General features: G+C 44.3%; 1 protein-coding gene across 3 annotated transcripts in view; it reads left to right on the top strand.

The window, feature by feature from the left end:
- The first annotated feature begins 7,022 nt into the window (after positions 1-7,022).
- rgs7b (regulator of G protein signaling 7b) overlaps positions 7,023-22,287 on the top strand; it is a 71,620-nt gene continuing 56,355 nt past the window's right edge. For 2 of the 3 annotated variants that reach the window (XR_003797300.1, XM_018761201.2), the window contains exons 1-2: positions 7,023-7,278; positions 8,036-8,160. Coding sequence is in view for 2 of the 3 variants with exons in the window: in XM_018761201.2 (XP_018616717.1) it covers positions 8,071-8,160 (90 nt within the window). In the remaining variant the exon portion in view is untranslated. The remainder of the gene's footprint in view (positions 7,279-8,035; positions 8,161-22,287) is intronic. The other variant, XM_018761202.2, reaches the window with a different exon arrangement.

Below are 22,287 nucleotides of genomic sequence, written 5' to 3'. Positions count from 1 at the left end.
CCCTTTCGTAAAGCCAGATTTATCCTGCATCAGGAGAATACTAATGTATCTTTAAAGTGCTATAACAAGAGTTACTTGCCTAAAAGTATCTTAAAGTAATTTCATGTCATTCTCTAACTAAAGCCGTTGTTCAAAGTGAACAAAATCATACTGATGTATATAAAAAGAACTGTATTAAAAAATTGTTCTGTCCATGAGAGAGAAAGAAGAACTGATTATGGGACATTAGTCATTAGTATTAGTAAATGAATCTTTATTTAGCAAAAACACATGTGGGAAATGTCTGCTTTAGTAAAGTCTCTTCTAGGGATCAAGGCCAATGAGAAGTAAAAGGTGGTGAGACTTTTCTGTTAAAAACCAGTGTCGATTTTAAGTAAGTTGGGAAAGACTTTAATCTTGTTACCATGGATACAGGCATCCTTTTGGATTTTCATCCAGCTATCTGACAACCTAATACACTACTAAGATGACTGTGTATACACATGTTCAAGAACCTCATCAGAAGGCACGACAAACTGTCACTGTGTAAAATAAAGTGCACGTACGGTGAAATACCCTGTCATGGAAAGCAATGATAGCTACGAGGCGATAACACTCAAAATATGAACAGGCTACTCTGGTAATGTAATTTTCTGAATTTTACGTAATGGCTAATTAAACTCAAAACCAAAAAAATGTGTTGTTATTAAATAATGTGTAGTAATCTAATTTTGGGAGGTGACAGAAATTATCTTAAAGCCAGATGGTGATTGATGTAAACTAGATGCTAGTGGGAAGCGTGCGATCTGAGTGCCGTGTTAACTATAGTTTTTGGAACGATCAGATTTTTTTTTTAGGTGGTTGATTTAGAGCTCAGGAGTTTCTGATGTGGAAAACACTGATGTTAATTCTAAATTGTCCCTCATAATGACTGCTGTAAATTGATTTGGCTTTCTCAATAACAGGTTAAAACATGGTTTATGAAAGGTTTATGTCTTTATATTTATATCTTTATTCTGTTGTTGGGAACTACTGGAAGAGTTTTCTTGCCGCATGGCCTTCACCGGAACGTCAGCAGCTCTTCAGGGGCACAGCTCACCTGTCGGGGTAGAGTCACTGATAATGGACATGGGGATGCGGTTGGAGACGAGCTGCAGATTTGGAAGCCTGGGTGTAGGCCGAGGTTCTCCTAAAGAACGGGCCTGTGTCCTCGTCTGCATGTTTCCATCTCAGCTTTCACCCAGCAAGCCAAGTCTGCAGGGGTTTGAGTTCCGAGTCGACAAACTAGCGCCTGCTCTTTTAACGACTCTCTGCTAGGAGAGACTTTCTCTCCTCCCTTCTCACCTTTACTGACCTCACATGTTCCCGCAGTTCACACTGACTATCTATCCATCCTTTATCAATAACTACTTGTCCACTGCAGGTGGTCTGGAGTCTATCCTCAAAACACAGGACATGAGGAAGGTACACCCTGGACTGGACAGCGCTCCATCACAGGGTGAACAGAGTCATTGACTCACACAGTCACAGCAATTTTATCAATTCACCAGAAATGCATGTCTTTGGACTGTGGGAGGAAACCAGAGCACCCAGTGGAGACCCATGCAAACACGGAGAGAACATGCCAACCGAAGACTGGAGCTGGACCCACGTTCAAACAAACAGCTCAGGAGTTATGAGGCACCAGCGCTACCCTCTGTGCCGCCATGCCAGCCTTCCTCCGACTACATTTCTGACAAAACCGGCCTTTTCTCCCAGTTGATTGGTCAACAGAACAGTGACAGAAGAGCCAGCAGATTATTGCTAAATGAACTGTAGACCCTAAACCCAGTAAGTCACAGCTCATTCCCAAGAGATGGAATGGGAGAGACTGAGGTTCAAGCCCAAAGAGTTCGGCAGGGGAAGGAGCGCGATGCTGCTGAAGGTTGTTGCTAGGTGGCGCGGTGCCCATACCATTAGTCCTGCCTGTGAACCACTGCAGCCTGCGTTCCAGCGGGAAGCTGAGACGGCCCACTGAACGCAGCCGCTGATACGCCCTTGACCCCACGATCACCTTTTAAAACGGCTTTAGCCTGTCTGAAGATCTCCGTCGTACGCTTTCCCTCTCACCACCTCTTACCGCCCTGTTTCATTCTTGGAATTAAAAATTAAAGTGCTACATTTACAGAACCCCATGCTCCTCCTCTTCTCCACTGTCTGAGTCCCAAACATCTGCACTGCAGTACATTTTTGACATGCAGGCGGCTTTCTTCTTTATAATACATTAATCGCCGAATACGCAGCCTACGGAGAAGTGCAAAAGTGGAAAAAAAAATGTATGTATGACGTGTGAGGCCATTAAAATAAATCAAGGAGCTGTTACATAAATCCTCTTTTTAGCAGCTAAATGAAACGTAGCTCATTTTATTATTTATGCAATTTTTAGGAGGCTGATAACTAACTTGCCGAGCACATAGTAGGGGGACACACACACACACTGTCTGAACCGCTTGTCCTATATGGGGTTGCAGGGAGCCAGAGCCTAACCTGGCACCACAGGGCATAAGGCTGGAGGGGGAGGGGACACACCCAGGACGGGACACCCCAAGGGGGACTCAAACCCCAGATCCCGCCGGAGAGCAGGACCCGGTTCAACCCACTGCGCCGCCGCGCCCAGTAGGGATACATACTGTATGACATTCATGTGATACTCATCAATGTGTGTTGACCAAAGGAGAAATGTCACAGCGATGTGACTGAGTTAGAGGTGGAGTCTGTGCTGCTGCACAGCCCCGGGTTTGAATTCAACCACTTTGAGAAACTGTATATCCTAACCCGAACTCTAAAGTGTCCCCAGGGAGAGGAGGGTAAAAAGTGGGTACGCTCTGCACTGAGCTCCGGTCCACCTAGGGTACACACATTCACACACCAACGCCAGCTGGAAGTCAGCAAAATTGCAAACATTCTTTATAATGTGGCGCAGAAACAAGAGAAACAAGTGAAGAGTCGAAACCAGATTCGAACCCACGATTGTGAGAGACGATACTGTATATTGTTATCTATTAAGGAACAGTAGGTGGTGTAGTAGTTAAAGCAGCTGCCTTGTCATCAGTTCCCACCCCTTGTTGTAATACCTACCCTCGATCAAGGTACCTACCTTGAACTGATCCTGTAAAAATGACTCAGCTGGGCAAAAAATAGTAAATAACTTAATGTTCAAACCTAACATTGTAAGCTGCTTTGGAGAAAAGCATCAGCTAAACGAATAAACCATAATAAAACAGACCTTTAGTTGTGGGCAGAAACACCTACACAAATCAATTTTTAGAAACAAACAAATTTAGAAAGTTATCCTTCTGTAAGAAATTCGGGCCATTTAAAGATTATGCAGATTTCTTGAAGCGGTGTCACGATATGCTATCATTTTTAATATCTCTTTTAATTTGTTTCATTTAGTTTTAATGTGTTTTGTCTGGGTGGCACAACAAGTAGCGCTGCTGTCTCACAGAGCCTGGGTGGTGTGAGAGAGTGGAGGTTTGATCCCCGCTCAATCTGTGTGAAGTTTGCATGTTCTCCCCATGTCTGTGTGGGTTTCCTCTGGGTGCTCTGGTTTCCTCCCACACTCCAAAGACATGCTGTTTAGGGTCCCCCATAGTGTGTGAGTGACAGAGAGAGAGTGTGTGTGTTCCACTGATGTATGGATGAGTAGTGTATCTAGCAGTGTAAGTCACCATGGTGAATAAGGTGTGTGGGCTGATAACGCTACACAGAGTTCCTTGGAAGTCGCTTTGGAGAAAAGTGTCTGCTAAGTAAATAAATGTAAATTTAAAGATCTCTGATACACAGCATATAACCTTTAATCATTTTTTACCAAAATTCTAGATATGTAGACTTTGCTGTTTCATGAAACACATCTATTATTTTTATGCAGGTGTCTTATGCAATAAAGTTAGCAAATCTTTCATTGCAGTGTGGGCTGCTGTTCAGTATCATTTTCTTTGGCAAGATTAAACACTTTGACCCCCCGGCATAAATGTTCCAGACGGAAGACACAGAACCCGAATTAAGAGCCACTCTTGCTGTAGTTGCTTTCTTTGTTTTACAGTGATACATGAGACATTCGAACCTCTCTCACCAGTCGATAAGTGAGCGCTGGCTTTATAAGGGGAGCTCATCCTCTGGAGCTGCTGACTCTCTTGTCCTCGGTGTTTACCGCGTTTTACAACCGGAACCTTCCTGACTGCTGGAGGAAGACCGCTGTGGCCGTACATCTTCCGCACAATTCTCCGGAGAACATGAACCCCTACGCAGGTAAGAGCCAAACCGGCTGTAGGGTGTGTGGGAGACTGACCTGGAGTGTATGACAAGTGCGGAACTTGGGGGTGAAATAAATCACAACCATTATCAATGGCGCTGGAGAAACATCAAGGGAGCCGTCAGCAAGATGATGGAAAACAATATGTTAATGCCCTCTACGAAGCAGAGCAAAGACCAAAACAAATCGCAGTCCTCGCTGGTGTAGTAATACAAGCTGCAGAATATGATCCCCTCTAGGGGCTAATATTTCACACACACACACACCAGATAAAGATTTTAAAGTTGGAAAATTGTACATCTAAGAAGAGCGATAGAAAGTGGGGAAATTATACACATATGACATTATGTCACAATGTTTCCTAAAATCTCATTATATATGTGTTTGCATGACATTTAAGTTTGGCTCGCAGCATTTTTGTTTAATGCAGCTGAAACATTTGCATTTTCTGGCCTGTGTGTATCCCCCTTTGTGTGTGTTTCGCCCGTCCCACTAGACTTCCTTGCCTCCACAATTTCAGACCACACAGCAGCTCCAAGGCTACCTCCCCTCCCTCCAGAGACCTCCTGATGAACTTTAAGGGTTCTTATCCGAAAATCCCAGATGGCACCAAGAGCCTGGCTCGCCTTTGTAAGCACAAGTCCATCAAATCCCATCCCATTCCTTGTAAGTCAATCTTGTGTCACTGTGTTTTTTAATAAAGGCTTCTTGTAAGCGGGTTCATGGCAGCACAGCAGGTAGCGCTGGTGCCTCATAGCTCCTGGGCTATGTATTCGGACATGAATTCGAACCTAGTTTGCACGGAGTTCACACGTTCTTCCTGTGTTTGCGTGGGTTTTACTCTGGGTGCTCTGGTTTCCTCCCACAGTCCAAAGACATATGTTTTTGGTCAATTAGGGATTACAAATGACCTGTAAAGTGTGTGGGTGTGAGTGTTATTACCCTGGGAGGGCCTGGTGCCCCACCCAGGGTGTACCCTGTCTCATGCCCTTTGCTTCTGGGACCCTGCATTGGACAAGTAGTTAATGAAAATGTAAAAAATAAAAATAAATAAAATTTAACCATGAGACTGAATTAAGGGATTCTCCCACTAACTGAAGGAATGCAAAGATAAAAAAAAATTACACTTGAATAAAGCTGCCTAGCACGTGTGCTGTAATAAAGTTACAATAAAAGCTCTGGGCTCTTTTTGTCTAGTTTTCTGTTTCCACCTGAGCTGTCTGAAGGGAAAAAAGGCTGCGGGAGGCTAATTTAATTTTGGCACAAATCCATTCACCTCAGATTCAAGAGTGCTCTATGGCAGGATAAGTGAGGAGCAAAGAGAGTATGGTATCAAAAGGGAACTCAGCGCTGAAGATGTTTCCCTGGGCACAAGCAAGATGAAGGTCCTGACACAGCAGCTTCTCCTTCTGTGGACATTTTCTATTAATGTGCTTTCAATTTTCACTCGGCGACACACGTTCCTTCGCAACATTACTGACTGACTAAATTTGCTTGTTCAGATGTAATGTAGTGATATTCCAGAATGAGATATACAGTATAAAGCAACAGAACAGCACGGATGTCTTGTCAATCCAGAATAATCTGTTTTCACCAATAGGAGCAAACATATTTCAATGGATAAATGGAAACATAAAACTTAACTGCTTTCCTTAGTGCATTATTTTTGGAGGGAATTTAAAAGCAGAACAAATTGTAATATAATAATAACATGAAGTTGCAGGTATGAAGCAAGGACTTAACCCAAAATGCAATACTCTCGTAGGATGCAGTGATCTGGAGGACATAAGAGGAAGCTAGCAGTAGTATAGCTGGTGGTGTAGCGGTTCAAGCTTCTGCATTTATACCTAAAGGTCACAGGTTCAAATCCTATGATTATCTGTAGTACCCTTGCACCAGGTACTTAGTCTAAAAAAATAGCTCTAGTAAAGTTAGCCAGTGGTATAACTGGGTAAATAATTATAAATTGCTTTGAAGAAGAGCATCAGGTAAATGAATAAATGTATATAACTGATAATGTGAACTTGTTCAAGAAGCTGTGGGGAATAAAAGTGTCAAACAGTTAAGGGAGGAAAAAAAAAAGAAGGTCCAAGGATGGATCCTTGTTGCACACCCAGAGGTGACTGCACGAATGTAAACTTTAAAGCTGTCTGGAAATTTTGAAGGCAAAATCTGTTTATTATTTCAGTGGGAAGTGAATGAATGAATAACTTTTTTTTTTTTTTAACCAAACTCGTGTACAGTCAGAACCACACATATTGATAAAATGAATTTGTCCAGAAAAGGAGGTCCACGACATCTCCTTTCAGAGGACGGGGAACGCAGTGAGTAAAGAGATTCTTTCAGGAGAGGAAAATTCTGTTGACTCTTAAGACAAATTAACTTATTTAAACTGAATTGTTCTGATGTTCAAATGTTAAAATATGGATGGATTGCCTCAGAATACGATGTTCAAATAGTAAAATATAAGAAGGATGGTGGATTGCCTCAGAATACGACAAGTTTCGCAAACATTTGATTATATCGACACAGACAAAAAGGGAGGAAGACTCTTATATTACGAGTTATCACCTCAGCAAAAGCAAAAATTATAATAGCCACGACGGCTTGCGACAGCAGCAGAACCGCGCTTCCCCCCTGACGAAAAGTAGGTTCCTGAAGGCCAGCTCGCCGCGCGGTCCACAGTTGCCTAGGCACTTCGAGAACGTGTCGGATCCTCGCACGTGATTGGTCAGAGGTCGCCGCGCGCTCCCGCGCGGCAGCCGTGGGTGCGGCGCGCGCCCGCTGCCTCTCGCTACCTCGCGCTGCCTCACTCGGGTTTGAAAGGAGAGCGAAGCGGCAGCGGGGAGACGCAGGAGCGCCAGGTTTCCAGCGTTTCCAATGAATTTCCACCGCATTCCGGCGTCCGCCAGCTGACTAGCGCGCTGCGCGTCCCCACCCCCCCCCTCGAAAAATAAAGCGGATTTGGTTTCCCAGCCTGCTTGCGAAGCCTTGTTCTCCTGGAGGTAAACCACACGACGACGCTGACGTGAATTAATTTCGCCCTTTGCGTTTTGCGAAGAAGTCAGTGTGGTGGACTACCAGCGCCCACGGCTGTGCCTCGACTGCCGTTGCCTCTGCATGCGGAAAACAAAAGCTAGAATGCATCTAGTGACTAGATTAGTCTATTAGATGCATGCGGTGCGTGCGCGTCGATCCATATTATATTCAGTTATATTCATGAGGAATGAAATTGCAAAGAAGGCGTGAGAAATTGTCATTTCAAATGACATTTGAGCATTTCATTGCACCTCGTCGTAACGTCGGGTGTTTTAAATGAATTGCAAGCATTGCCTTCGCAGTTGTGACAAGCCTGTGTGTGTGCGCGAGGAGAAACACGTTTCGTGGTCCTGTTCCGTGGCACCGTGTGTTCCGGTGCGCTGCCCATGCAGAACGAGCAGCATCCCCGGCGTCCTCTGCTTTGTTATGTTTGTGCTCGCAAAACTCGACATTTGAACACGCTTTGACTGAAACACACACAGCACACGCAGATGGACACGATAATAGGGGTGTGTTACTCTTCTTGGACTCGCAGCATCATCCATCACGGTGTCCATGTGTGTTGCACGATACCCACAACACAATGAATGCATACGTGACACATGATTAATACTGACGACGATTATTGTTGTTGTTATGGTCGCACTTGCTGCACTCCCTAAGTGTTGCTCCGTCTGCCGCGATACCCAACCCTACGGGTCTCTCCCACCTCCTGTCTTCCAGCGGTACCCGACCCCGGCCGCTCAGTATCCCGGGCTATGGCGCACACCAACAGCAGTTACGGACAGAGCAGCAGCAGCAGCAACGGGGTGGCGGATGAATCTCCAAACATGCTCGTGTACAGGAAGGTAAGTCGCGACGCGCCTCGAGCGCTCCAGTCTGGGCTTACAGTCAGAGACACTGGTCGCGACATACGGCGAGTGGCTCGCACATTGGTCACTACATGCGACGAGAGGTCACATATTGCATTGGTGGCGATATACGGTGATAGGCTAGATTGGTGGCGGTGTACGGCGATAGGCTGACATTCGATTCGTCGCGATTTACGCTGATACACTAATTATATTGGTCGTGATATACAGCGATTGGTTAACATTGATTGCGAAATATGATAGGTTGATTTTTGGTTGCCCTATACTATAGTATACAGTGATTGGTTGACGTTGGTTGCGATGTACAGCGATTAGAGGAGTTGTGTTGCGATATATCGCAATAGTCATGATTTAAAACCTTTCTTGTTTTATGGTGTTTCAGGGTTTTGTGTTTAGGCGTAGCCAGGAAATGCCTTCTGGTGCAAAAATCATGAGTAGTAAAAGTTTCACCATGTTTGAATTGGTATGGAAACTCATCTGCTTTGTGTAGATTATTGTTCCTGCACTGCTGCTGTATCTGTCCATGATCATGGATAAAAACTCCATCCATGGTGTCCATTGGGTGTTTCTGTAAAAAAGGGATAAAACCCATCCATGTCCTTGGGTGTTTCAGTGTAACCCTAGCTGCTTCTTGCACTCAACTTGGTTGGAGAGTGTGTGGTGTTAACCAGCAGTGGTTTGTCAATTTTGCCTCCTCTTCATTCTAGCCATGTTTCAGATTTGGAATTTCATGAATTCCTCTGCCATGGATTAATTTGTGTTTTACAGTTGTCAAATGGGTCATGTTGTTCCATGATTGGAACATGAAGACGTTGATTGCTTGCGCTTATGTGTGCGTGTGTTTAATCTCTCACCGGTTTTGGGCTAAAACTCTATTTTCTTTGTTCTTTAAGTGGTCCCAAGCAGCAGCTTGGATGTCAAATGAATGTTAATGTTTTCATTAGCAGGATTTTGTCCACGTCATACCGTGTTGCGTCAACATTATTTACAGCTCGCGCTATTTCCAGCTGCGCTCGGACAAAGTATGTAACTGTGACCCATCAATTAAAGGGGTTTAAATTTCTGTCTAGTTGACATTGTATTTGTCAAGCAGCTTTCTTAGTTGGTTAGGGTGGTGTTTTTCACTCTCTGCACATCTTCTCTAGCCACCCTGAAGTCCTAGAAATCACTTTACTCTTGAATATGTGTCAAGAGAACCAAATTATCTCTACCATGTTCCCTGCTGGGTATTCTTGTGGAAAGCAAGAGTATAATAATAATCCCTACACATCTGAATGCTCATTATCGAGACTGCGACCACTTGTACTCCTAAGGTGCATTACATTCTTTTGACCTGCTCCAGGTGCTTATTACTGGGAAAAGCAGCTGTTAGTTCTTAACATGTAAGATTAATGATATGCAGCAACACATCAACTCTCCATTTCTGGATAACGTGACCTTCAAACGGCATGTTAGGGAGGTTGATATGCCTTTTCGCTCACGACTGGTGCTCCATTAAATATTTTTTCTAGGGGAGAAATCAAGTTGAGCAGATGATCTGAGTTATCGTTTATCATCGGCAGTGTTAGATTTCCCATGGTTTTGGAGATTCTGTGTGAATTATATAAGACATGTCTTGAAAATAGAGGAGGTATTATTAGATAATCCTCTGTGGCTACTGTGACGGCGCTATCAAACCGAGGTCATTTGCATGGTGTCGGTCTTTTTGATAAATGGGTGGGAGATGTCATTGGACTGTGCTGCTTTGCTCCCGTGGAAGGTGTTGCTCTTTTCTCATAGGGTGTGATGGTGCTTTTTGGGGGTCAAGTGAAAGGATCGCTTCTGGCCTGGAACCTTGGTGTCTGGCGATGTCCAGCCGGGTGGGGCGTTTGAGTGAACGGTGGACAGGTGGACTCGGCATACCTGGCTCGCAGAGCAGAAGAGCAGCCTTCGTGTCGCTGGTCATTTAGTGGGATCTGAGCAAGTAAACTGAGCGGATTACTGCGGAATATTGGTAAAACTGGCAGATGGCAGTGTATAATCTGCAGTTGTGGTGAGACTGGCGTTCTGCGTGAATAAACACACTGCATTGTCTTGTGGCTTGCGCTCATCTGATTATTTCATGGATGCAATCTGTTTTCAGAGATCAAGTTTCAGTTTGACTGGAGTGCTTTCACAACTGACAGTCCATGTTTGCAATTTTACTGTTTTGGAACACTGTAAATAAATCCAGTTGGAATGCTGAAATTGTCCTAAAGATTGAAAGAAAAATATGCGGTCAGATTTAGTGTTAGACACCTTTGTAGACAATGCCTTACAGTTTTAATTACCAACTTTTAAATGATTTACCCTTTATATAGCGTGGTGTATTTACTGTTATCAATTCAGGGTAAATACCCTGATCAAGGGTACAGCAGGTGCTGCTCAAACCAAGGACCTTCATGTTGCATAGGAGATCGTGACAAAGGTAACGTCCCCCCTTAAGATTTTGGGGTTAATAATGTTTATAAAATTTATCTAATAGTTTTATACTATATAGTACAGTTTATATTGTTTCAGAAATGGATACTGCAGCAAAGGAATGACCTCAAAGGTCACACAGTGTTTTTTGTTACAGAAAGTGTGCATGTGTTGTTATTGAGCACAGTAGTGTTCCATAATATCTTGATTAGCGCTACGTCATAATGCTTTTTAACTATAGTGCTCTTTATTTTAGTCCTTTGAATAAGTTTTTCATAACTTAGCATAATAATAAAAAAAAATTGAATGACATCTTACAGTGGCCAATTTTCCTGGGATGATAACTGAGGTGTTACTCTATGTATGACCTTGTCGAAAAACTGCTAATAGAATTTTGAGAACTCCTCAGGGCTCGCTGACAGAGACTGAAAGTACATTTGGGTGATGACCTCTGTGACCTTTCTGACTCGATGAAAGTAATTTGGGGTAATTGATATAGAAATGAAGAAAGTGGAAGTGGGATCAGTGATCAAGTGCGGAAGATTTCATTTGGCTGTGTGTCGCCATCGTCCTGAGTGACGCACAAAGGATCCGTGATCGACGCGGCGTCGGTCGGGGCTACGCCGTGACAGCAATGTCACCAAGGACATTGTGTCAGCTAAGAATCACACAGATGAATCACACAGATATCTCAAAGGCTATTTGATCTCCCCACGGCCCCTAGGGATACTTACTCACGTCGCCGGACTGTTAATTTATTATCTTCGGGCTGGGTGTTGCCTGGGATCTCACGCTGTGACCTTGACCATTCACTTCTTAAGAAATTTTTTTTTTTTTTTTTTTTTTAAATTTCCAAGTGTTGCGCAGCTTTGCAAAGACTTTGTTTCAGCCTTTATTGCCGATCAAACAGAGATTATTGAAATGATATAAATTAAATTTTTTTTTTTTTTTAAATGTCGTATCCCTTCAGAAATTCTCATCACGGGTTCCACTTCGTGTTAGGTGGGCCCACCTGAACTTGATATACTTGCATTTAATATAGCAAAGCTCTGTCTGTATTGTAATTTATTTCCATATGGAATGTTCTGATGTGTTGGGTTTATTCTGCTGCTGTCCCAAGTGTTGGAGAACTTTGAGGGGTAAAAATGTGGTACTCTTGCGCATAATGTTTTATATATGTGAGAAATACATTTTTTTTTTTTTTTGAAATGGCATCACCAAGTGGTTAAAACAGTGCTGTCTGAAAGTATTGGATGAAATGGAATATAAAATTAGGCAGAATGAAGCTAGATGTCTGGGTAAATGGTGGAGAATACTGTAGTGTGTAATTTCCTGTAGTCATCAGGACACAGGTGTCAAAATACTCTCCTCAGTGATGCCATTTCTTGGCATGTCAGCATGATCACGTTGTGCATAATTTTAAGACAATCAGATTCTTTCATTACATATTGGAAATCTGTAATTAGACCTCTTGTAATGTCATGGTATTCCTGACTTCCTGTATAAGTTACCCTTGGGTGGGGCAGCTGGTAGTGTTTTCAGAGTCACCCCCTTGTAGCTGAGGAACTGGGTTTGAATCCTGTTGCTGCTGCAGTACCTGTCAGTGCTTACCTTGAACTGGTACAGTGAAGTATTTACAGAGCTGTATAAAGGGGTAAATCATTGTAGGGAGCTTTGTTTACAAGCCTAACGTTGTGAACTAAAAAAATAACAGTAAAGAGTAACAGTAGCAATAAAAAGCAACTGTTCATTGTGCTGTACCACGGTAGTATGTGGGTGCTGTGTTACGTGTGTGTGTGTGTGTGTGTGTGTGTGTGTGTGTGTGTGTTTGTGTGTGTGTCACATTTATTTGCTGATGTCCCCGGGAAGCCTTTTGGGAAAGCGAGGTCGTTTTCTTGAAACTTGCGCAACAGCAGCGAACGTTGGATTCCTTCGGAGAGCTTCACCATTCGGATGTGTTTAACTATTTGTGATATTTATAGCGGCAGGAAACTTTTCTTTGTTCTCTCCCTGTCCGTGTCACGTGGTGGTGGGTGTGCTGAACATGCAGGTCGAAGCTGGGGTGGACACTCAGCAGGGTGGTGGTGGTAGGCACCCTCGTCTCCCGGAAGGGGCCGGAGGAGGGTCTTGCCGGGGTCGTGCCGCGCCTTTTCCTGGGCCTTCGCTGGGGTCACCTCCCGCCCGCTCTCTTGCCATGACTCCGCCATCTCTCATACCCGGACCTGAAGATGGCGACGCAGCTCCAGCGAGGAGCAGGTAGAAGGGGGGGCTGCGCTGCAGTGCCGTACCTCAGCTGTGAACAGGCGTGATTCATCTCTCTCAGAACATGCGAGGGCACCGTTACGCATCTTCTCCGTGCCGATGAAACCGGAGGCTCCACGTTGGAACAGCCACCTAGCTCCCTGCCCCCCCCGTATATTACCACCTCCGCTTGTCCACATCTAGCTCTGTTACACGTCACCCCCCCCCCCCCCAGCGTTACTCAAGCCATGCTTCTTAAAACCAAAGTGATTTCCTTTTATTATTATTTTTTTCATGTCTGTGAATAGCTGCTCTTTATATCGCGTTTGTGCGGAAATGCCGCCGCGTAAATACCGCCGGTTTATTTCAGAAGGAGGTGTGCGCCGAGCCCTCGGGAAGGGAGGATGTGAAAATACACATTTATTCACGTAACACGTGTCCTCCACCCCTCTACACTAGCACACACGGGCAGGCTCTGTTCCTATCAGGGATTGGAATATAGATTAATCGGTCCCAGGGGGGTTGCTCTTCCAGTACGGGCGAAACACGAGTGCCGTGTATGGTAGGCAGCGTGCTAATTAAAACACTTTGCAGTCCTGGGTTGACTCTCCATACTGAGAGCTGGCGCCACCCTCCACCAGTGTGCGGTTGCTGCAGAGATCCTGGTGCTGCAGAGTCCAGGTCAGAACCAAGAGTTCTTTGGACCTCACCTGGCTAGAAATGGTGCACTGAACTCCTTGCAGTCATTCACCCACCTATGGAGGAGAGCAGTGTAATGACTTCTCTCTCTCTCACACACACACACACACACACACACACACACGACTAACAGATTACAGGCTGTTAAGAATCAGCAGTGTACCTGAAACATGTCTTTGGAGTATGGGAGGAAACCCACGTAGGTTCACTGACTGATCTGGATTCCAAACCTGTGTCTGAATGCACAGCCCAGACAGTCACCCAGCGTGAACATGAGTGGACGAAGGCATGCGCTCGCAGTGAATGAAGTTGGGTGTGTGTCTGGAAAAAAGAAAAACTAGCTTATGTTGTATGAGAGCAGCTTCTTATTAGCTGTCGTAATCAGCTTTGGTTAAAACACACACAACATTTATTACCGTCAGCATTATTAAGCGATCCATTGTGAGAAACTCCAGTGCGCGAACAAAAGACCCGTCACTGTCAGTCCCAGTGCACCGCTCATACTGAACGTGGTATTTCTCGTAATTCCAAGTGACTGTGAAACACGTTGGTCGATATCAGCCATCTTACCGAATTCTCTTGCTGTAGGATCTCAAGGGATGTGCTGTGGAAACTGCGGTTACTTTCACATGGTTAGTTTCTCGTTTCAGCTTGAATAAAGGCAAATGTATTATTATTGAGCAGGGGGAGTGTGAAGTGCAGTACTACCTTGAGTAGCGCTACCTCGTGTAGCTTTTCATGATACCGCTCTTATTTTATTTCATGAAATGACTTGTGCTGTAGTAGTTAGAGCTACTACCGTTGGACTCAAAGGTCGCAGGTTCATATCCCACCTCTGGCTATAGTGCTATTGAGCAAGATACTTGCCCTAAATTGCTCTAGTAAAATTACCCAGTTGTATAAATGGGGAAAATAATTGTATGTAGATTAACATTGTAAGTTGCTTTGGAGGAAAGTGTCAGCTAAATGAATAAATGTAATTTTTTGTAGTTTACCATATTTAAAATTACATCTTACAGTGGCCCATTTTTCTAGAATGATAATTGATGTGTTACTGTGTGTATGACCTTGTTGAAAAATTCCTAATAGAATTTGGAGAACTGCTCAGGGGTTGCTGACAGACTGGAAGTACATTTGGGCGATGACCTCTGCGACTTTTCTGATGTGGTAAAAGTAATTTGGGGTAATTTATGTAGAAATGAAGAAAGTGGCACAGGGACCAGTGAGCAGGTGCAGAAGATTTAATTTATTATTTGGGGAAACATACATTTTCAGTGTTCATATGTGCGGTATGTTCTCAAATAATGCACGGTGTGAGCAACGCGATAAAGCAGCATGTAACTGAGTACATAAAGGGTAAGGACATTTATCATTTGTTTCACTAGGTTTCTTATACTGAAAAGGCTCTGCCAGTTCTCTTTGACTTGTCAGGCTTTCCGTTAAGTTTATTGTATTATTTTTGAGTACCGATATTTGGCCGTAACATCTGACGACGAATGCTCGACCTGCTGCACGTAGCGTCGGATAATTGCGCTGCTGCAAGGCACCATATTTCTTATTGACTCAGTCTATCAGCCACCTTTAGCTGCACTGAATTGTTTTTGTCCACTTTTTATTTAAAATGACTGGCAAGCAAAAATGTGTGTTCAGGTGGTGCTGAAAAAAAGTGATTGTACATCTTGAAATCAACGTGGAAATAAGTGTAGCGTGAAAATAGAACTATAATACTGTACTGTATTATTCCATGTCAGGGTTATTTTAACATGAATGATGTGCGAAAGATCTTATGAGTCTGAAAGAGGTGAGCTTTGAAAGCCTTCTTGAATGTTGAGACGGATTCAGCAGTTCTGGGTGACGGGGGAGGTCAATACACCACTTCAGAGCCACCACTGAAAACCTTTGATTTTGTGTGTGGGACCACTAAGTGGGCAGAGGTGGCGTGAGTGATCAGGTCTTGTAGATACTGGGGAGCAGATCCATTGATATCCAATGATATTTATCATTTTCACATTGTTTTAAATTAGTGGGGAAAAAATAACATTGACCCTATTATAAACTAACATTCATGTCTTTTTTTTTTAGGTTGTTGGACTGGAATGGAACTAACTGTTAGTAGCTTGAAATTGTAAATCACTTTAAAGAAAAGTATCAGCTAAATGAACGAGTATGTATACTGTGCGTATGGCGGAGCGATGATACTTTGGAAACATGGTGTTGTGGTGCTGTACCGTGCCCACAGCTAGGTAGTCTTAGACCCCCTTTCAATAACAGTGTCTCATCGAGTTGTCACCATGTCGCTCCAAAGAGCAGGTCCTTGAAGTGTCTGTGGGAACAAATGTTTATTTACAAATGCTTAGCGCCGTAATTGTTCTGCAGTCAGGGGTCATGACGGCGCCTCCTCTCTGTACGTGTCGCTGGGCTTCGTGTTTATCTTCCCACTGAACGCTTTACAGCTGTTTACTGCAGTAGTGGCGTTGCAGCGATTCAATTAAATGTACAGATTAATTTGGTCAAGACCTTACTGTGGTGCGTCTGTGATGTGGCGCTGTCGTAGACGGTTGGTGGACCGTAAAAAGGAAGCGGCACCTGGTGGGCTGTTGGAACGTGGTGTACAGCCAGAAAGTGGGGGGGGGCGCTTGTGTCAGAGTCAGCAGTGGCCTGGAGCTCTTCTCCGAGAACCTGTCGGGGGAGAGAAGAGGCAAGATCCTTTGGTTTCTATCGGTGTGGTTGAGCCGCGAAGAACCCGGAGAGACGTCTTCTGGCTCCGTCACGGATGTTCGGCGGCACTGCGGTCTGGCAACAAGGAGGGCCCCAGAAACACGTCTAACAATGTCCTGCCGCTCCTCAGAAGAGCTACTTGGTGGCGTGTGCCTTGAGGACATGGGCCATCGTGGTTCTCTGAGAACTTTCTCCCAGGCGTGGAAAAAAAACGGTGCATCGCGGGAGGCAGATAATCACTCAGGATGGTAATGTGTCACGCTGCAATAGCCGTGTCTCGTAATGGGATGTCAGGATTAACCGGGCCACGTTGGCAGAACGACCCCCCCCCCCCGCCCACTTCCTAATGCTCACGTTTTTCAACACGTAGCACTGCATTGACCGTAGGCTGCTCTGCTGTGAACCTCATGGTCTTCCGATTCGACTGGTTGCTCATGCGACTTCACCTTTGAGGCAGACGAGTGTCTGCAGGTCCAGGCCTTGGACTCACTTCCTGAAAGAAGGGGCCACAGGTAGTGTATTGGTTAAGGGCACCAGAGGTTTGAATCACACTTCGGCTGTGGCGCCCTTGGTCGAGGTACTTAACCTGAACTGAAACCTGAAGTACAAGATATTAATCCTTTGTGATTCCACAATGAGTGGAAGGACGAATAAACGGGATCACTACTGCAAGAATATCAGACATCTTGAATGAAGGTGCCCTATAAATAAAGGTTATTGTTAATAATAAGGAGCTGTTTGTCACTCCTCCCCAGGATGTCGTCCCTTCTGATGCACGTCTTTGTGACGCCTCCCTCGTCACTGCTCAGCCTCATCGACTGAACATTAAAGTCGCCCTCGGGAAGAAGCTGGTGCTGTTTCAGAGGCCATTTACGTGTGCAGCGGTCAGCTGCGTCAAACCACTCATTCTGCGGACCTTTAGTCGACTGGTGCACCCACTCTATAAAGTCGCGTTCTGAACGCAGCACCTTCACCTCTGGTGCAGTGGCACGTGCGTTGCTACTCTGCCACGAGGGCCGACTCCCATCGTTGGCTTTCGAACAGAGACCCTCAGAGCCAAGAGGATTTCGATCTTCCCCGGTCTTATCTGGGCTTGGGCGTTCGATTTGTGCTCTCACGGTAATGATGAAGAATCGCCGCCTCGCGCTCCTCAGACGATGCGAGACGGGATCAAATGTGAGGACTCGCAAGGCTTCCGAAGGAGACGTGTGGTCTGTATCCCCCTAACCCCATCGTTGATTCATGGGCAAGTCCCCTAGTGTGCTCCTTCTGCTTGCTGCTGTACCCTTCCGGCGTATTCCCCGTTCGAAGGCTCTCGCTGGCAGGGCCCACAAGTGAATCGAGAGTCTGCTGGCCTGGTGGGACTGAGCAGGAGACCTAAATGCGATGATTGCTGAGTGGTCTGTACGGCATACATCGCCGCCAGGGATATCGGAGCCACTCCCATGAGGGGAACCCGTCCCATTTAATGTTACTAACAACATATTCCTGAATAATGATGCATATTTGTATCCCAGAAGAAATTATGCAGGTGTTCCCCATATTATAAGGACTTTTTGTGTCATTTGAGTGGATGAAAGAAATTTTCCCATTCTGTGGCAAATGGAAGGATTATTGAAATTTCCATTAAATTGCACTGTAGTTTTTAGAAAGGTTTCACTGGTACTAACATGGGGGGGTACGGTGGTGCAGTGGGCTTGGCCGGGTCCTGCTCTGATGGGTCTGGGATTTGAGTCCTGCTTGGGGTGCCTTGCGACAGACTGGTGTCCCCTCCTTGGTGTGTTCCCCTCCCCTTTTGGCCTTGTGCCTTTTGTTGCCAGGTTGGGTTCTGGTTCACCGTGACCCCGCTTGGGACAAGCGATTTCAGCCTGTGTGTGTGTGTGTGTGTGTGTGTGTGTGTGTGTGTGTGTGTGTGTGTGCGCGCGCGCGCGCGCGCTACTAACAGTCCTAAGCAGGTGGGCCACTGAACTCCACCAAAATCCTGAATTGCTGAGTGGTTATTTGAGTATCGGTATTTTTACATAGTTACATCTTCAAAAAATCTCGAAATAATTAGGAATTATTCCTTCCTTTGTTTTTATATTTTAGTCTTCAGTGTACTTAATAACATAGTTCATTCCAAAGGAAATTGCTCATCATTCAAATTATTCAGTTTACTATTGGAAATGGACACAAAGTAACACTTGCAGATGTCTCTACATATATAAACAAGTAACCCTTAATTGTGTGTATTACAAACATTCGTGTGTGTGTGTGTGTGTGTGTGTGTGTGTGTGTGTGTGTGTGTATATATATATTTTATAAATTTTTCACCTTCAGTGTAAAACCCCTTCTCATCTGTAAGGTGAGTGCCTCCACTGTAAAAATCTAACTGAAGACAAGTATTTCTTTATTAATTGGAACTATGTCAGAGAAGCTGTACAGTATATCAAATGAACAGCAGAGAAATAGAATACACAAAGATAGACAGGCCATCAAGAAATACTTAAAAATGCAATTTAAAGATGGATTAATAATTTGATAACAATTGTGATTTTGAGAGTATTATTCAAATTAATAAAATGCTCAAGAGGGAATGAAAATAAAATAACAAGGTGCAGATGTTTCAGGATTGGCAAAAGTGCTGCTCTGCCGGATGATTTCCATATTAAAGGGGAGAACAGACAATGTCAGCTTGCAAAACATTGGCACGGAATGGGGCCTCTGTCCGCTGCAGAAAACGAGCGCACACACACACACACACTCTCTTGAACGGTCGGCCCAATACACTCAGAGCATTAACACGTTGGCAGAGCGGGCTACGGCACCAACACCCAGTACCCATTCATGGGTACCTTTTCAAAACAAATTTAAAAAAAAAAAGTGGAATATGAGCCTTCTTTGTGGTGACAAAAAAAATATACTTTCTGTAAATAAAAGTATCTACTCTGTATGAATATCTAAGTAATGTGAACATAGGAGTGGAAACAGTGGCAGGTACAACTGGTGACAGGTAAATATTTTGGCATTTGTGCTATGCAAGTGTGAACTGCGCTGTGTTCATTGAGGGACTGGATACCAGCGTTATCGTGGTACTTGGGGTATGTGGGACCCGTTGAATTTGCATTGCTTGAGGAAAGCTATTGTAACACACTCCTGTGATCCGACCCTGCACTTCCTCCTATTGGGCAGAAAGGATGGAAGTTTGTGGGCAAAACATAACACAATTTACACTGTAATAGTAATCACCATATGAATTTCTAAAGTGAGAACAGATATCTTAATAAAATAGTCATAAGTGTGTACTTTACAGTAAACTTCAGATTACATGTTGCCCAATGAAAAACTCTGACAGTGGGATTCAAAACAGCAGCCTGGAAGTGCAAGGTGAGAGCTCTAATCATCATGCCACCTGCTTCCTCAAGTTATAATATTCCTGCCAACGATGCTCTGGTTGTACGTTTTGTTTCGTGTTCGTATGGCGTGTTGGAACTCGTGCCGCAGTTGAGTGAAACTGCATTGCGCTTCCACCTCGCCGGAATGTTCACAGCGCTCCGCAGTGCAGGGCTTCATGGGATTATATTCCCATGGCAACAGAACACGGTGGAGTACACTTGTCTAAAGCGCGTGTGTCAGAATCCATACCATGGGGACGGGTGAGTCAATGCTGGAGATTTTGTTCTGGGTGTTTTTTTATTTTTTATTTTTATTTAAAAAAAAAGAAAAAAAAATCATCTAAAGTGGCCTTTATGCAAATCCCACTTATTTAGCACTTTGCCGGAGAGCCATGGAGTCACCGACAGCTGCGGAGAATGCTGTTCACACGGAGTAAAGATGGAGGAAAGCTGGACTGCATTGATACCTCCCTTGTCCTCATTCTGGGAGTCCTAACAAAGGGTGGGAACCTCTCTTGCTTTTTAAGACGAGGGACATGGGGAGTGCAAGGGGCTCTCAGCTCCCGGAGTGCCGGCACTTTCTGTGGTCTGCCGTCTTTTCCTTTCTGGGCGCGTGTGACTGCAGAAGGATTTTACTTCCCATAGGAATAAATCCCAAGTTTTTTCATACAATTATTCAATCAATTTCATTCGTTTCATTTTTTTTTTTTTGCATGTGATGTCCTACGCTGCCTGCATTTTTTTTTTTCCTCCACAACTGCAGTTTGCAAATTGTTACAAGTCTTGTTAAAATATGCACAACTGCTTATTTTATCGTTTGAGGCAGTTGCTAGTATAGTGGTTAAAGCTGCTGCGTTTGAACTCAGAGGTTTCCAGTTTGAATCCCACCTCCAGCTGTAGTACCCTTGTACTTGCCATAAATTGCTCCTGTAAAATTACCCAGCTGTATAAATGGGTAAATACAATGTTAAGATACTTAGTTAAGTTGTTTTGAAGTAAAGTGTCAAATGTGTGTATTACTGATTACTGTGGTGAACAATTAGGTAAAACCGAAATAATAGGCAGTAGAGAGCGTATTGTCCGAACGGACAATTCACGTCTGACGTCACAGATAAATGAGAAACAGGCCCCGTCGCTGACTTCTAGATGGGTCCCCCTTCATAACCCTTTCTGGAAATTAATTTTTTTTAACCACATAAAACATTCAGTTAATGAGGTTCACTGTCCTCCCAGGTTTTGTGCTGCAGGTCCCAAACGTGGGACACCTGTGTCCCCCTTTGCTTTCACTCTTCTGTCCAGTTTGTCCGACGCAGGTGTTTCCGAGGTGGCCCGCATGCACTCGCACCTTTGGCAGGCGCTCGCAATATTTAGTTCGGATGCACAGTAAACATGCAGCGCAATCGCACCCCTGCCCCGGTGTCCCTGCAGCACATTTTGCGGGACAGTCGAGAAGCACACCACTTGTCCAATAAAAGGTGCACCCAGGGAGCTGAAAGTGGTGCATACACATATTGTTGGTACTGCCGCAGTTTCCCCGACTACTCCGAGAGATGAGACGGAACGAATTACCCTGTGTTACCCTCTTGTTGGAGGTACGGGTGCCCGATTGGCAGTCAAGGGACGGAGCAGGACTCCATTCAGGGTCGCATTGCTGCAGAATCACGTTGTCTCGCGTTTCTCTGTCATGGACGGAAGCTGCCTTTGTTTACTCGGGGTTGGGTGACCGGTCCTGGGCAATGGCTGTCTTGCAGTGGATTACATCACTTTTTCAAATGTCTTTTCACCCAAAGGGAAGCTGTCCCATGTGTTTATTTTCAACATTTTACTTTTGTCAGAGGCATGAGGACTTATATTTATTCATTTAGCAGATGCTTTTCTCCAAAACGATGTACATCTCGGATAGGAATACATGTGTGCATTACATCAGCAGAAAGAGGCTTGGATGCAGACATGTGATTCTAAAGGACAGTCCATTTGTTACTTTACACCATATGAACCATTGTACATTACACGAGTCGCTGCATAAAGGTTTATTCAAATAGTCAACAATTCCTAATCACATTCCTATCTCTATTTTTAACATTTGTATTACATGAGTAGCTGTGACTTGACTTTTGCCTAGGTCAGCTGTAGCAACGTAGCGGCTCAGGCTGCGAGAAGCCAGGGTGTGCGTGAAGCCTCTTTGAAAAGTTTTGTTTTTAGTGTAATTATAAATCCATTCGTTTTCAAATGCATTTCTCACCTTTCTTAGCATTCAATGGAAAATTGTTCTTACAAAATTCCCTGCACTGCTGCAATGACATTGGTTGTGAATGTAATTAGCATCTCCACTGTAGCTAGGTATATGGAAAACATTATTAAAAGTGCTTTTCAGGCAGTGATTTTGACAATAGGCAGAAGATAATGCTGAATATGCTTTTTCCTTTCAACCTAAAGTCCAGGGCAATAAGCATTCAACATATGGTTAATGGACTCGTTTCACTGATTTTAATCAAATGGTTGATTTCGCTTAGTGTTGATTTTGTTTGTATCTGTTTTTCTTGCTTTATGCCTGTGCTAAGTGCTCTGTGTCACTGCGTGAGAATAGCGCTCTATAAGATGAAATTGAGTTGAATTGAATAAAGGCTTATCC

This window comes from Scleropages formosus, chromosome 24, assembly GCF_900964775.1.
Source record: "Scleropages formosus chromosome 24, fSclFor1.1, whole genome shotgun sequence".
Lineage (NCBI taxonomy): Eukaryota > Metazoa > Chordata > Actinopteri > Osteoglossiformes > Osteoglossidae > Scleropages > Scleropages formosus.
This window is presented reverse-complemented; position numbering and strand designations above follow the sequence as displayed.